Raw genomic sequence first — 16513 nt, 5'->3', positions numbered from 1 at the left:
ACCCCCCCCCATTGCTTTTAACTTGCCATCATTGGGCAAGGTGATAAAAGGGTATTTGACTGGAATCTGATTTTTGCTTTTGGATACCCTCAGCTTTTAATGAGGGCCATAGGGACCAGAACACTAGTTATTACTTATGGTATATATTATCGAACAACATTTCCATGGTCTACAAATTCCATCACATGACACATTGCTATGAACTAGCTCATACAGGTTTATCAGGAAATGAATGAAGTAGCAATTTCTACATAATCTCTGAAACCCACACTTTCCTCTTTGGATCCTCTTTGTGTGAATGTAAAGAGATGCATAGCCACTGCCGGCATGCATCACACGTCTGGCCACAAGTAACACAAAATTCACTCAGATGTCAGCAGCCCATAGACAGTGCCGATCACTTTTGCAGAAACAGGGCTTCACAATGAATGCAGTTTCCTCTTGGGTAAAACTTGTGAGCTTGTACAGTAGGGCACTGGGATTTAATTTCAAGTAGATGTCCTTTGTCTCAGTGCTTATGAATAAATGATACCTCTATGAGCCCATCTCATTTCTTTCACTTTAGAAGTGCTGAATAAATGCACACTGTTATTATAGGTAACTGCCAATTGAATGTTATATATCCCACCTGCTCCTTACAGTTCAACACTACTGTACATATTTATCTCCTATTGGCCTGCTCTTCCAAAGTGTGACCTACTGTATGGGGTGTTTAGAGTCATACAGCACGGAAACAGGCCCTTCGGCCCAACTTGTCTATACCCACCAAGAGGCCCCATCTATGCTAGTCCCATTTGCCCACATTTTCCTCATATTCCCTCTCAATCTTTCCAGTGTTTGGCTGCTTCTTTCTTATTCAATGCCATGAGACTCAATTAACTTTATCTCATGATGATTTGGGTATTGAGAGAAAACTACTGCTGGCTATCTTCCGGAGTGCGTATGATTCTCTCAGAGGATGAAATACATGCCTGGTTTGTGCTGGCAAGTTTGTGCTGGCAAGATGAAAGAATGGTTCGGCTGAGCTTGTATTCACTCGAATTTAGAAGGATGAGAGGGCATCTTATAGAAACATATAAAATTCTTAAAGAATTGGACAGGCTAGATGCAGGAAAAATGTTCCTAATATTGGGGGGAGTAGAGAACCAGGGGTCACGGTTTAAGAATAAGGGGTAGGCCATTTAGGACTGAGAACCCAGAGAGTTGTGAATCTGTGGAATTCTCTGCCACAGAAGGAAGTGGAGGCCAATTCACTGGATGTTTTCAAGAGAGAGTTAGATTTAGCTCTTAGGACTAAAGGAATCAGGGATATGGGGAAAAAGCAGGAACGGGTTACTGATTTTAGATGATCAGCCATGATCATATATGGCGGTGCTGGCTCAAAGGGCTGAATGGCCTACGCCTACGCCTGCACCTATTTTCTATGTTTCTATGTTTTCTATGTCTATGAAGCAGTCTGAACAATGTTGTCCCAGGCTCCTTATGAGTTGCCCAGGAATACGTTATTAAAATTTGTTTGTGATAATCAACTAATTTGCAATCCATTCAAGCACAAAACAGATAACTATTGTGTTGTTTACCAGAACACTTTAGCAAGACACAGGGGACTACAGATACTGGGATCTCAAATGAAAAGCAAACTGCTGGAAGAATCAGTGGGTTGAGCAGCATCAGTGGGGGAAAAGAAAAGAAAAAAGACAATTGTGAATGACTCGTTGAGTTCCTCCAGTAGAGTTTATTTTGTGATCACTTTATCGGTAGACAACAGGAAACATCAAGAGAAGGCCTTGAATTTAGACCACATTATAATAAATTGTTAGGTTGTGTGAACAATTTGCATCAAAATCACGCCTCATGTTTTTCTCATAGTAGAGGAACCATTATGTCATAAATGTTGTTAGTTTGCATTAGATTGCATTTTTCCTGGGCTGCTTAATGCATTTATTCCCTGCTGTTTAATGCACTTATTCTCTGTAATGGTCTTGAACCTTTGCTTTACCATTATTCCCCAATTAGATTTTGGAAGTGGAGGATAAAATACGATATTGGTTGCTTGTGGACCAAAATTATCCAACTTCAATCCTGGCTTAAATGTGTGTTGGCACTCATAATCACCGGCTGGAACAAGATGTAAATAGATTTACGCATCAAGATAAAATATAATCAAAGAATGCTAAACCATAGATTAACATTTGTGAAACCAAGTACTGCAGATAAATCAGTGAAACCAAGTACTACAGATAAAGAGAAAAGCAGAGCTAATATTTTAGATCAACACATTTCATTAATTTATTCTCCACAGATGCTGCCTCACTTGCTAAATAGTTTCAATGTTTCCCATTTTCAATTAAAGCAGTTTACTAGATCTTGAAGCTTCTTGCTACATAGAACAAAGACCACCTCACACTATTTACCAGAATAGTACTTGGATTAGATGCATTCGCTCTAAAGAGAATTTGGATAAACTTGGATTGTTTTCCCAGGAATGCCATAGATCGAGGGCACACCTGATAGATGAATTTAAATTTATGAGGCATAACTAGGGTCGACATTCAGAACCTTTTTCCAGAGTGAGAGGGGCAAAGATGAGAGGGGCAAAGATTAAAGGAAATGTGGAACGATTTTAAAAAATTTTTTTATTTTTTTTTAAATTTTATTTTATTAGAAGTAAGTACAATCATATGGCACCAAAGTGCCTAATATATATTTTCATAATACATTTTATGTACAGCTTCTTTTTTTGTTTTGTTATATTAAAGAATGATTAGAATAAGAAAAATAAGTTAGATAGTAAAGGATAGAAAGACGTGAGATATATAGTGTGTGAAGAAAAAGAAAAAAGACGAATGAGTGAAGAAAGTTGAGAAAAAGAAAATAGAAAAAAGAGAATAAAACATTAAACAAAAAAAAAATTTTAATTAAAAAAAAGTAAGGAGATCATTGTTTATAATCTTGACCAACCCTCGTCCAGTCCTGAAACAGTTATTTTTTACAATTGTGTTGCACCATATGATTCCAAAAAGACGACAAATGGAGACCAACTCGTTATGAATTGGTCTCATTTATCCATTAGGAGGAATCGCATTTCCTCAAGGTGTGCGGTATCCAACATACTTGCAATCCACATTTTAAGCGTTGGTATTGATGTATTTTTCCAAAATTTAAGTATTAATTTTTTTGCTATTATTAAACCATAGTTAAAAAATAAATGTTGAGATGTGTTCAATTTATTCCCATCTTCCATTACGCCAAATATAATCATTTCAATATTAGGTTCCATTCTTATCTTGAATAATTTTGTATATATTTCGAAAACATCACTCCAAAATCTATAAAGTTTTATGCAGGAAACTGTGTGTTATACAGGTGCACAACCTTTTATCCGAAGATCCAAATAACAAAAACCTCCGAATAGCGGACATTTTTTCGGTCCTTGAAGAAAGGTCCTTGAAAACGTTCACCGAGGGCGGCCCGCAGAGGTGACAGCGGAACCTCCGGTCGGTCCTCGAAGAAAGGGGAACTAAATCCCCATTCATAAAAGAGAAGGTGAGGGTATATTGCGCGGGAGGGTTAATAATTGACAATATGCTGCTGCCTGCCCGCTGAGTTAAAAAGTTCCCACGGTAGCACGATACACAGTGTATCGTGAGTCTTGCGTGGGAACTTTTTAACTCAGCGGGCAGGCAGCAGCAGCAGATTGTCGCTGCCTTCAGTTTCACCCCACCTACACCCCTCTGCTTCCCGGCCATGTGTGTGCCCCCTTCTCTCCCCTCTCCAGCTCCCCGCCCATTGCACCGCCGCGGGGGCTTTGCACTGTCTTCATGTCGGCGATGCTAGCAGGTCAGTGCCAGTCACCGGAGACGTCAGGACCAACGGGACACCGACCCCCAGGCCCACTGCAAGCACGGAGATCCCAGAGACTCACAGCCAGCAGCAGCCCAGCCCCGTTCCAACTCCAGAGGAAAACTGCAAACTGGCCGGAGACATCAGGACCACCAGAAGCCGCTCCCCGATGGACGGCTACGGCGACAAGTGGCAGTTCGCCCACAGCCCCCTCATCGGGACACCGACCCCCAGACCCATTGCAAGCACGGAGATCCCAGATCAGCAACTCCAGCCCAGCCCCGCTCCAACTCCAGAGGAACACGCTCCCCGTATGGGCAGAAGCTGATGGTGTGCAAGGTACGTCTTGTTCTTGGGGTCGCGCAGCTCGGGCTGTGGGCGAACTGCCACTTGTCGCCGTAGCGGCCCATCAGGGAGCGGATTCCTCTGGAGTTGGAGGGGGAGGGGGGTATTGTGCTGTTTGATCGCCCCCTGCTATCCCAGGGACAGGGAGACAGGACGTTCACCGAGGGCGGCCCGCAGAGGTGACAGCGGAACCTCCGGTCGGTCCTCGAAGAAAGGGGAACTAAATCCCCATTGATAAAAGAGAAGGTGAGGATACATTGCGCGGGAGAGTAGGAATCCCAAGACAAAGTTGAGTGAGCGTTCACCGAGGGTGGCCCGCAGAGGTGACAGCGGAACCTCCGGTCGGTCCTGGAAGAAAGGGGAACTAAATCCCCTTCATAAAAGAGAAGTGGAGGGTATGTTGCCCGGGAGGGTATATCGCCTACCTGGAAGAAACCGGACATTTTTTCCAGGATGTCGTCTGCACACCAAAGCTCACCAAAGCTCACGTTTGGCGCCCAACGCACGTCGCCTCTGCTGCACACGGATATAAGAGTGTGAAAATGTCGCCTTAGGCCGCCTAAGGGCATGTAGCCCCGCTAGGGTGACATGAGTGCGAGAGGTGATTCAATGCTGCGGTCACATTTATAAATTCAGGAATTCATTCAACACACTGCATTTCATACAGACATTTATTCTGCAAGAAAAAACTACATTGAAGACTCAAACTCGCGACCGAGGAACTGCCGGGATCAAGGCGCAAACTCGCGACCTTGCGGATATGAGCCGAGCACTACCACTGAGCCAGCCATTAAAATCTACGCTAAAAAATTTCCATTCCGAAGACCGACAAATTCCGAATTACGAAAAGTGTCTGGTCCCAAGGCTTTCGGATAAACGGTTGTGCACCTGTAGTTACATTTTGGGATAGACATTTATCACAAATGGCGGATATATTTGGATAAAATTTGTTCAATCTTGTTTTTGAATAATATAATCTATGTAAATTTTTTAATTGAATTAGATTATGTCTTACATTAATCGAACATTTGTGATTATATATCAAGTACTTTTCCCATGTAACCTTCGTAATTTTTATCATTAGTTCCCGTTCCCACTCTTCTCTAAATACCTCTGTCGATGGTAGGTCTATATTTAGAATACTATTATATAAATATGATATTAATTTTTGTGAGTCAGCTTCAATATTCATTGCTTCTTCCAATAATTCAGGAGTTATTTTTTGATATCCTTGTATATATTTTTTCATGAAATCGCAAATCTGAAGATAGGGACGATTTTTTTAAAGTTGTGGGTAACTAGAATGAACTGTCAGGGGTGGTGATGCAGGCAGGTACAACAGTGGCATTTACGAGGCCTTTAAATATCCACATGGATATGCAGGGAATAGAGGGATATGGATAATTGCAGGTAGATGAGATCAGTTTATCTTGGCATCATGTTCTGCACAGCCATAGTGGGCCAAAGGGCTTGTTCCTGTGCTGTACTGTTCTATGTTCTATGTGGTATGCTCAGGGCTGCCAACTCTCACGCTTTGAGCGTAACACTCATGCATTTCAGCCAATTCTCACGCCCTCACGCTGAAGACAGAATTCTCACGCTGACAGGCTATCTTCAGTCCCTGCACAGCAAAGACCCTATAGCGGAGCTATAGGATCATTGCTGCACAGTTTGTCTCAAGTTTGCGCCGCATGACAGCGATCTGCATGGATTGGGGAAGCGCGTCGGTCCCGAGCAGCGGGTGTCAGCGCCTTTGTGAGCCGTCTGCGAGCACTGCGCTTCCGGCTGCTGCGGCAACATCGCTCCCTCCCTCCCTCCTGCCCTTCAACTCACACGGCAGCGCCTGCGCCACCAATCCACGCTACACCGTGCCCGCCAGACTCCCCATTGGGCGGCCGGAGAAAGAGAGGGAGGGGTGAAAGAGAGAGAGAGAGAGAAAAAATGGGAGGGATGGAGGGAAAGAGACAGGGGGAGGGAATGTAGAAAGGGGATGAAGGAAGGGAAGGAGAAAGGGGAGAAAGAGGAAGTGTGAGGAAAAAGAGGGAGGGGGAGGAACGAGGGAGGAGGGAGGAAAGAGGGAGGGGAGGAAAGAGAGGGAGGGAGGGGGAGGATGGAGGGGGGGAAGGAAAGGTGTGTGTGTGTATCCCTGTGTGTGGGTGTGTGTCTCCCCGTGTGCGTGTCTGTGTGTGTGTGTGTGTCCCCGTGTGTGTGTCTTCCTTTGTGTATGTGTCTCCCTGTGAGTGTGTGTGTGTGTGTCTCCCTGTGTGTGTGTCTCCCTGTGTGTGTGTGTATCTCTCTGTGTGTGTGTGCATGTCTGTGTGTGTGTGTGTGTGTGTCTCCCTGTGTGTGTGTGTGTCTCCCTGTGTGTGTGTGTGTGTCTCCCTGTGTGTGTGTGTGTCTCCCTGTGTGTGTGTGTGTCTCCCTGTGTGTGTGTGTGTCTCCCTGTGTGTGTGTGTGTCTCCCTGTGTGTGTGTGTGTCTCCCTGTGTGTGTGTCTCCCTGCGTGTATGTCTCCATGAGAGTGTGTGCATATCTGTGTGTCTCCCTGTGTGTGTCTCCCTGTGTGTGTCTCCCTGTGTGTGTCTCCCTGTGTGTGTGTGTGTGTGTGTGTGTGTGTGTCTCCCTGTGTGTGTGTCTCCCTGTGTGTGTGTCTTCCTTTGTGTATGTGTCTCCCTGTGTGTGTGTTTCCCTGTGTGTGTGTGTGTGTGTGTGTGTGTGTGTGTGTGTGTGTGTGTGTGTGTGTGTGTGTGTGTGTGTGTGTGTCTCCCTGTGTGTGTGTCTCCCTGTGTGTGTGTCTCCCTGTGTGTGTGTGTGTCTCCCTGTGTGTGTGTGTGTCTCCCTGTGTGTGTGTGTGTCTCCCTGTGTGTGTGTCTCCCTGTGTGTGTGTCTCCCTGTGTGTGTGTCTTCCTGTGTGTGTGTCTCCCTGTGTGTGTGTGTCTCCCTGTGTGTGTGTGTCTCCCTGTGTGTGTGTGTCTCCCTGTGTGTGTGGGTCTCCCTGTGTGTGTGTGTGTGTGTGGGTCTCCCTGTGTGTGTGTGTGTCTCCCTGTGTGTGTGTCTTCCTTTGTGTATGTGTCTCCCTGTGTGTATGTGTGTGTGTCTGTGTCTCCCTCTGTGTGTGTGTGTCTCCCTGTGTGTGTGTCTTCCTTTGTGTATGTGTCTCCATGTGTGGGTGTGTGTCTGTGTCTCCCTGTGTGTGTGTGTGTATCCCTGTATGTGTGTGTGTGTGTTTCCCCATGTGTGTGCGTGTCTCCCCGTGTGTGTGTGTGTCTCCCTGTGTGTATGTGTGTGTATCCGTGTGTGTGTGTGTGTCTCCCTGTGTGTGTGTGTGTGTGTGTCTTTCTCCCTGTGTGTGTGTGTCTGTCTCCCTGTGTGTGTGTGTCTGTGTGTCCTTCTCCCTGTGTGTGTGTGTCTGTCTCCCTGTGTGTGTGCGTGTCTCCCCGTGTCTGTGTGTCCTTCTCCCTGTGTGGATGTGTCTGTCTCCCTGTGTGTGTGTGTCTGTCTCCCTGTGTGTGTGTGTGTGTGTCCTTCTCCCTGTGTGTGTGTGTGTGTCTTCCTTTGTGTATGTGTCTCCCTGTGCGTCTGTTGTCACATCCTGGCCTTAGACAGGGCTGCCAACTCTCACGCTTTGAGCGTGAGAGTCACGCATTTCAGCCAATTCTCACGCTGATGACAGAATTCTCACGCTGTCTTCAGTCCCTGCACAGTTTGTCTTTTTGCGCCATATCACAATGACCTGTGTGATCTGGGCCTGTGGAAGCGCGTCAGTTGGCAGCTGTGAGTGACTGTGTCTCCCTGTGTGTGTGTGTGTCTCCCTGTGTGTGTGTCTCCCTGAGAATGTGTGCATGTCTGTGTGTCTCCTTGTGTGTGTCTCCCTCTGTGTGTGTGTGTGTCTCCCAGTGTGTGTGTCTCCCTGTGTGTGTGTCTTCCTTTGTGTATGTGTCTTCCTTTGTGTGTGTTTCCCTGTGTGTGTGTCTCCCTGTGTGTGTGTGTCTCCCAGTGTGTGTGTGTCTCCCTGTGTGTGTGTGTGTGTGTGTGTGTGTGTGTATCTCCCTGTGTGTGCATGTGTGTGTGTGTGTGTGTGTGTCTCTCTCCCTGTGTGTGTGTGTGTGTGTGTGTGTGTATCTCCCTGTGTGTGCATGTGTGTGTGTGTGTGTGTGTGTGTCTCCCTGTGTGTGTGTGTGTGTCTCTCCCTGTGTGTGTGTGTGTGTGTGTGTCTCCCTGTGTGTGTGTGTGTGTGTCTCCCTGTGTGTGTGTCTCCCTGTGTGTGTGTGTGTCTCTCCCTGTGTGTGTGTGTGTGTGTGTGTCTCCCTGTGTGTGTGTGTGTGTGTCTCCCTGTGTGTGTGTGTGTGTGTGTGTGTGTCTCCCTGTGTGTGTGTGTCTCCCTGTGTGTATGTGCGCATGTCTGTGTGTCTCCCTGTGTGTGTGTGTGTGTCTCCCTGTGTGTGTGTCTCTCCCTGTGTGTGTGTCTCCCTGTGTGTGTGTCTCCCTGCGTGTATGTCTCCCTGAGAGTGTGTGCATGTCTGTGTGTCTCCCTGTGTGTGTCTCCCTGTGTGTGTGTCTCCCTGTGTGTGTGTGTGTATCCCTGTATGTGTGTGTGTTTCTCCCTGTGTGTATGTGTGTGTATCCGTGTGTGTGTGTGTCTCTCCCTGTGTGTGTGTGTCTCTGTCTCCCTGTGTGTGTGTGTCTGTCTCCCTGTGTGTGTGCATGTCTGTGTGTCTCCCTGTGTGTGTCTCCCTGTGTGTGTGTGTGTGTGCGTGTCTCCCTGTGTGTGTGTCTCCCTGTGTGTGTGTGTCTCCCTGTGTGTGTGTCTCCCTGTGTATGTGTCTCCCTGTGTGTGTGTCTCCCTGTGTGTGTGTCTGTGTCTCCCTGTGTGTGTGTGTGTCTCCCTGTGTGTGTGTGTATGTGTGTCCCTGTGTGTATGTGTCTCCATGTGTGTGTGTGTATCCCTGTATGTGTGTGTGTGTGTGTGTCTCCCCATGTGTGTGCGTGTCTCCCCGTGTGTGTGTGTGTCTCCCTGTGTGGATGTGTCTGTCTCCCTGTGTGTGTGTGTCTGTCTCCCTGTGTGTGTGTCTGTGTGTCCTTCTCCCTGTGTGTGTGTATGTGTCTTCCTTTGTGTATGTGTCTCCCTGTGCATCTGTTGTCACATCCTGGCCTTAGACAGGGCTGCCAACTCTCACGCTTTGAGCGTGAGAGTCACGCATTTCAGCCATTTCTCACGCTGATGACAGAATTCTCACGCCCCCCCCCCCCACCCCGGTCGCAACGCTCCCTCGCAATTTCTCACTCTCAACTCTCACCCAATGTTACCAGCCCTGTATGCTGCATATTGTCCAGCTTCACTGTGCAATGTAGAATAGATCCTAAACATTGGAAATCAATGAAGGCTAGAATCAAGATTCTTGGAATAAGAAGGAATTAAATAGGGATGTGACAAATATCAAAGAAACATGGGAACATGGAAGAGAAATTGAATTAGAAATAGCTAAGGTATGAAGCTGACTGGATTTGAACAATATTTCTGAATTCTGCTTTCTGATTTATTTTCAGCTACCTATACAAGAATAACATTCGTGCAATCGACAGACAGGCATTTAAAGGACTTGTGTCTCTGGAGCAGCTGTAAGTAAATTTAAGACCTAAATGAATCAACATATTTTAGGAATGTTGCCACATTAATAAGGCACTTCTGCACCTTTGACCTTGAAATTCTTGGGAGTAATTTCCAACCGTACAAGTGTTTCGGAACTGAATTCTTGGCATCTTTTCATCCAAAGCCAGAATCCACATCACAAATGTTGAGATGCGGTAAATGGACATCGTATCTAAATACATTTCAGCTGTTTAATATGTTTACAGCTGCCCTGCTTGAGAAACACCCATGTTCTCCTTGGGGGCAATAGATAATATTCCCTGCAACCTTTGGTTTTTCAGAGCAAGTTAAACTAATATGTGCTGAGATTGATTAACATATTCTTAGAAATGTTTACCTATAATGGATCAACTGTTTAACATCAAGAGATTCATGGTTCTGTTGGACGTCAGCTGGAGTCCTGGATGGAATTTCTGAAGAAACCCTGGGTCCTCTGGCATCTAGGATTCAGAGGCACCTTCAGTTTTCGAGGATGTTGCAAGGACTAGTGGGTCTGAGCTATAGGGAGAGGTTGAGTAGGCTGGGTCTCTATTCCTTGGAGTGCAGGAGGATGAGGGGTGATCTTATAGAGGTGTATTAAATCATGAGAGGAATAGGTTGGGTAGATGCACAGAATTTCTTGCCCGGAGTAGGGGAATCGAGGACCAGAGGACATAGGTTCAAGGTGAAGGGGAAAAGATTGAATAGGAATCTGAGGGGTAACTTTTTCACACAAAGGATGGTGGGTGTATGGAACAAACTGCCAGAGGAGGTAGTTGAGGCCAAGGTGGGACTAATGCAGCTGGGGCATGTTGGCCGTTGTGCGCAGTTGGGCTGAAGGGCCTGTTTCCACACTGTATCACTCTATGACTATGACTCTATACATCCAGGAATTTGATTTGCCTTTTAGTCATACCAATAAAAATCAACAAGACACACAAAATACATTTTAACATAAACATCCACCACAGTGACTCTTCCACATTCCTCACTGTGATGGAAGGCGAAAAAAAGTTCAATCTCGTCCCTTCTTTGTTCTCCTGCAATCGAGGGGGTCTCGAGCCTTCCGTTGATGGGGCGACCTTGGCTCCTGCATCGGGGCGATCGGGCCCTCCGCATCGGGGCGATCAAGCTCCCCGTGCCGGATGATCGGACCCCTGGTCGGGGTTAGTTGAACCTTCTGCGTTGTTGGAGCTTCCCAACTTGGTCTCTACCCGAGACTGTGAGCACTGCGATGTTGAAATCTGCAGGCCGCAGTTGGAGCATCGATCCCAGTCAAGGGATCGGCTCTGATGGTAAGTCCACGCCCCCATGGTGGGGCTCAAAGCCAGTTCAGAGCAAGGCCTCCAGCTCCATGATGTTAGGCCACAGAGTGAACGGAGATACGATCTGGAAAACAATTGCATCTCCGACAAGGTAAGAGATTGAAAAAAAATGTCCCCCGATTCCCTCCCCCACCCTCCACATAAAACAAAACCAGAGAACATTAACAAAAACTTTTAAAACTCACTAAAAATAACCCAAAAAAAGACAAAAAGTCAGACAAATTGTTGGCGAGGCTGCCATCGTGCGGCACCCCCTAAAAGGAGCTGCTTTTTCTGTGACAGTGCTGGTACACTCCCAGTATTTTGGGCAAAACAATAACTTGCACGGAGCAAAGGTATCTTGACTATAAACACTTCACACTTTTTTTAACACTTGGATATAAAATGTGTGCACATCAGAAAATTCCATGTTTACATTCAACAAAACACAAGTTTATAAAGAACAAATCCAAAGAAAGGTCTCGACCTGAAATGTCACCTATTCCTTTTCTCCAGAGATACTGTCTGATCAGCTTTTTGTGTCTATATCTTCGGTTTAAACCAGCATCTACAGTTCCTACCTACACAAGCCAATTAAACTATTTTTCGAATGAGTTTAGAAAATGACATATCATTGCCACTATTAATTTCTCAACACTCAGTGGTATTTATGCAAGCAATGGGAAATTCAATTGGATTATGTGGAATATCAACAAGATGGGCAACATGAATCCAAAGCTAAAATTTTATCCCACTTACATAGTGAATGACTTGTGTGTTGACATGGAAATCATATCAGGGCAGCTGACAACAGGAAGCGTCCAGTTGAAATTTTAGGATGACACTAAACATTGTCATATTTCAGTTTAGAAAACATCAGTTTCAGACTGCATAATACTGGAAAAACCATTTGTAATCTAATTTTGAGACAAGTTTCTCAATTGTCAGAAGGCAAGACTATTGAAAAGCTCTCTACATTTAGGCACACTTGCCTGACCTCCAAAACATTCTCCTTTCTACCATTGCTTGCATTTTAATGGCACAAATCCATACAAATATGAACAAGAGTAAGGTTAGGCCCTAGGCTTGATGCGTTGAGTTGGAGGAAACAAGGCCAGATTTACCTTTAGGTAAAACATTTTCACCCCTGGCCCACTGTCCCAGATGTCTTGATGCTCATGGTGATGATTAAAAAAAAATTGCAACAGGTAGATTCATTTTTGGCAGCTTCAAAATAAGAGTGTGATTATAATCAGCTCCCTTTCGAATCTAGGTAATAAAAACGAGCCAAACACCTGCCTATACTAATGATCTCCTCATTGCCAATAAAGACCAGCAGTGATCCTGACTGTTTACCCATCATTTGAGCACTTCGCTGTTAGCTATAGTTACTGAGCATGTTTCTGCCATATGCCATCTAGAATTACTGTCTACATTTCAAGCTAATGCATTAATATCGAGGCACAGCCATCTGAGCTCCTTGTGTTTCATTCCAAATGGTGTATCACGGTGGCGCAGCAGTAGAGCTGCTGTCTTACAGCGCCTGCAGCACCGAAGACCCAGGTTCGATCCCGACTATGGGTGCTGTCTATGGAGTTTGTACGTTCTCCCCGTGACCTGCATGGGTTTTCTCCAAGATCTTCGGTTTTCTCCCACACTCCAAAGACGTACGGGTTTGTAGGTAAATTGGCTTGGTAAATGTAAAAATTGGCCCCAGTGTGTGTAGGATAGTGTTAATATGAGCTGATCGCTGGTCAGCAGACCTGATGGGCCGAATGGCCTGTTTCCGCTCTGTATCTCTAAACTAAACTAAGCTACTTCTACATTGAGGAAGTTGGTTCTTTAATAAACAGTGGGTATGTTTGCTATTGAGGGAGTGCAGTGTAGGTTCACCAGGTTAATTCCTGGGATGGCGGGACTGACATATGATGAAAGAACTGGTCGACTGGGCTTGTATTCACTGGAATTTAGAAGGATGAGAGGGTATCTTTTAGAAACATATAAAATTCTTTAAGGATTAGACAGGATAGATGCAGGAAAAATATTCCCGATGTTGGGGGAGTCCAGAACCAGGGGTCACAGTTTAAGAATAAGGCGTAGGCCATTTAGGACAGAGATGAGGAAAAACGTTATTACTCAGAGAGTTGTGAATCTGTGGAATTTTCTACCACACAAGGCAGTGGAGGCCAATTCACTGGATATTTTCAAGAGAGAGTTAGATTTAGCTCTTGGGACTAAAGGAATCAAGGGTTATGGGGAGAAAGCAGGAACAGCAGCACTTATTTTAAAAGATCAGCCATGAATGGTGGTGCTGGCTCGAAGGGCCGATTGATCTACTCCTGCAATTATTTTTCTATGTTTCTATGTTTGGAGATACCAAGAATATACATTGGGGCAGGCGTATCGTTAACTTTTTTTTCTCCTTGCCAGAAATAAATGGACTATTTATGGACAATATTCGCAATCCCTTTTGAAGAAAATTAAATCTGGTTTTCTTCTTGTGACGGGAAGATGTTTATCACCATTACGAGTAGGATGTGTGAAAATGGGAAGGCTGTGGCCTAGCATTTGATCAGATTGACACACGCACACACACACACACACACCACACACACACACACACACGCACACACACACACACACACAAGACAGAGACTTTTAATTATATCGAGATTATATCTGTCTATACCACTTCTGCAGGCAACTCGTTAAATATCCTCATCACCCACAATGTGAAAGGTTTGCCCCTCAAAGCTTTAAATCTTACCCCTCACACCGTAAACATATTTCCTCTCAGTTAGATTCCCCTATCCTGGGGGAATGACTGTGATTATTTACCCTATCTGTGCTCATCATAATTTTATAAACTTCTATGCGGTCACTTCTCAGCCTTCTTCTCTTCAGGGAAAAGTCTGAGACTATCCAGTCTCCCCTTATAACCGAAGGCCGCCAATCCAAGCAGCGTCCTTGTGAATCTTTTCTGTACCCTCTCTAGTTTAACCACATCCTTCCTATAGCGCATTGAAAAGAACGGCACTCATTACTCCCAAGTACAGTCCAACCAGTATTTTTTGCAACTGTATTACGATGACATAGCTTGCAGTCAGTGCCACAGCTGATAAAGATTCCCACACAATAAACCTTCTTCACCACCCTGTCTACTTGTGTTGCCACTCTCAATGAACTACTGCATGTACCTGTTCCCCAAGGTCTCTCTGTTCACCAACACATCCCAGGGCCTTCCCATTTACTATCATGGGGGTGATAGAAACATAGAAACATAGAAAATAGGTGCAGGAGTAGGCCATTCGGCCCTTTGAGCCTGCACCGCCATTCAATATGATCATGGCTGATCATCCACTCAGTATCCTGTACCTGCCTTCTCTCCATACCACCTGATCGCTTTAGCCACAAGGGCCACATCTAACTCCCTCTTAAATATAGCCAACAAACTGGCCTCAACTACCTTCTGTGGCAGAGAATTCCAGAGATTCACCACTCTCTGTGTGAAAAATGTTTTTCTCATCTCGGTCCTAAAAGATTTCTCCCTTATCCTTAAACTGTGACCCCTTGTTCTGGACTTCCCCAACATCGGGAACAATCTTCCTGCATCTAGCCTGTCCAACCCCTTAAGATGGTCTGAGCCCACACCCTCCATTGAAGTTATAAAGTATTTTGTTAAAATTAGTTGGCAAGGCTGTGCAAGGTATAAGGATAAGCCCTTATAACATTTTTAATATCCGAGCAATGTTTTTCACACTTACAGTAACAGGCCAAACCAGCAACAAAGAGGAGTGGGGGCAGTAAAGGCCTAAGTATGTTTAAATATTAATTTTATTTCCTTGTGAGGGCTGGAAGAGAAAAAATATCCTTTCAACCCCACCCAGGATGTTGGGGCTTTCCAGTTGTAATCCCAACAGCACGTGTTTCTGGGACCTCGATGAGGCAACCTGATTTATCACTGATTTTATCACTTACCCTTTCTCAACAGGATTACTGTGCTACTATCCACTGGAGTGGGTTTCAAATAAAGCCCATTAAAACAATCTCAGACTCATTCTGCTGCGGCAGGTGTAAAATTCATACACCAGCGTTGATTACTGGTGGAAAGTTGCCAGCGGTTCACATCCAGCTGCAACTGTTATGTTAAATTGCGACTTGTTTCCTGAGACTATGCCAGCTACTTCTCACCATCTGCATCCTCAGCTCAGCTGCCAGTAGATTGCTGCTGAGCAATTATTTCATTTTCAGCATGGCTCTGAATGTGGCCTGTGAATGATGGGTAAATGCAGAAATGTATTATCTGCAACCTTGCCCTTGAAAAAAAAAAAGGATTATTATAAACTGCTTTCAATGAGCTATGGACAAATAAAAGCACACTGCACCATAATTATTGTTACTGGAAAGTCGATTAAATAATAATCAATTTATTTGCATTGTGTTTTTCATCCAAAAGGTTTGAGTTCTTACTAATTTTATCTGATTTGCTTGGAAGTAATGATTATTTGAAGAAGTTTGGATTATTATTGTGTTAAATTAATTACATTTCCTGTGCCATGTTCTATACGAATTAACTGTTACTTGACTTTGTATTTATGTAACTATTTGGTGCTTATTGATGCTTGGTGTTTTCAGAATAACATTGTTCCAGATGATGAACTGATGAGATTCCCTTGATTGTGCTAACATCTTTAATTTTGCTTATTACGGATAAACATTTATGATGAAATACTGACGTCTAGTTACATTTCTGATCACAGGCTTCCTAGATCATTACAAATTAATTATTTTGTTTAGATGCCGATTTTTATACATTCGCCGATTAGTTAATCATTTGCGGAGAAGTAATTTAATTGTTCCAAACAGAACCTGATACCGCTGGAATGTTATAAGCCACATAGTCATTTGTTCATGAAGACTATTCTGCTTCAGGATTGCTGTAATGCCTATACTGATGATGGATTATGTATTTAATCAATTCAATTTATTTTCCCGTCACATGGTGCAAAGCCATACAACATGGTTCACTTGCAAAAGTGGTTTTGGCTGGCATGGATAATAAACCTATGACATTCTCTCTTTAATCAAGAAGCCGAAATAAAAGGTCGTGAGCCACTGTTCACTACGTTTTGAACGTTATCAAATAAGAGGCAACATCAAAGAAACTAAAATAAATGGGTAATGTCAAACATGGGATTTGTATCCCTAAAAGTGTAGGAGCACAGAAAGATCTAAGAGTTGGACAATCCCAGAGTTTTCAAGTCAAGGAGAGAATGATGTTTTTAAAAAAAAACTAACCTAGTGCAGTGAAGCCAAGCATTTGGATAATGAATATCCCCTCAGAATGGTGCATTCAATACTGGTTTGAGTGAACAACAGAGGAGAAATTGGAA

At 44.5% G+C, this 16513-nt stretch overlaps 1 protein-coding gene across 1 annotated transcript in view; it reads left to right on the top strand.

Annotated features, from left to right (window-relative positions):
* The window catches only part of pxdnl (peroxidasin like), a 498663-nt gene that overhangs the window by 243712 nt on the left and 238438 nt on the right, over positions 1 to 16513 (top strand). Inside the window, exon 3 of the mRNA XM_033020388.1 lies at positions 9735 to 9806. Within this exon, the coding sequence (XP_032876279.1) occupies positions 9735 to 9806 (72 nt within the window). The remainder of the gene's footprint in view (positions 1 to 9734; positions 9807 to 16513) is intronic.

Source organism: Amblyraja radiata, chromosome 4 (genome assembly GCF_010909765.2).
Source record: "Amblyraja radiata isolate CabotCenter1 chromosome 4, sAmbRad1.1.pri, whole genome shotgun sequence".
NCBI lineage: Eukaryota > Metazoa > Chordata > Chondrichthyes > Rajiformes > Rajidae > Amblyraja > Amblyraja radiata.
This window is presented reverse-complemented; position numbering and strand designations above follow the sequence as displayed.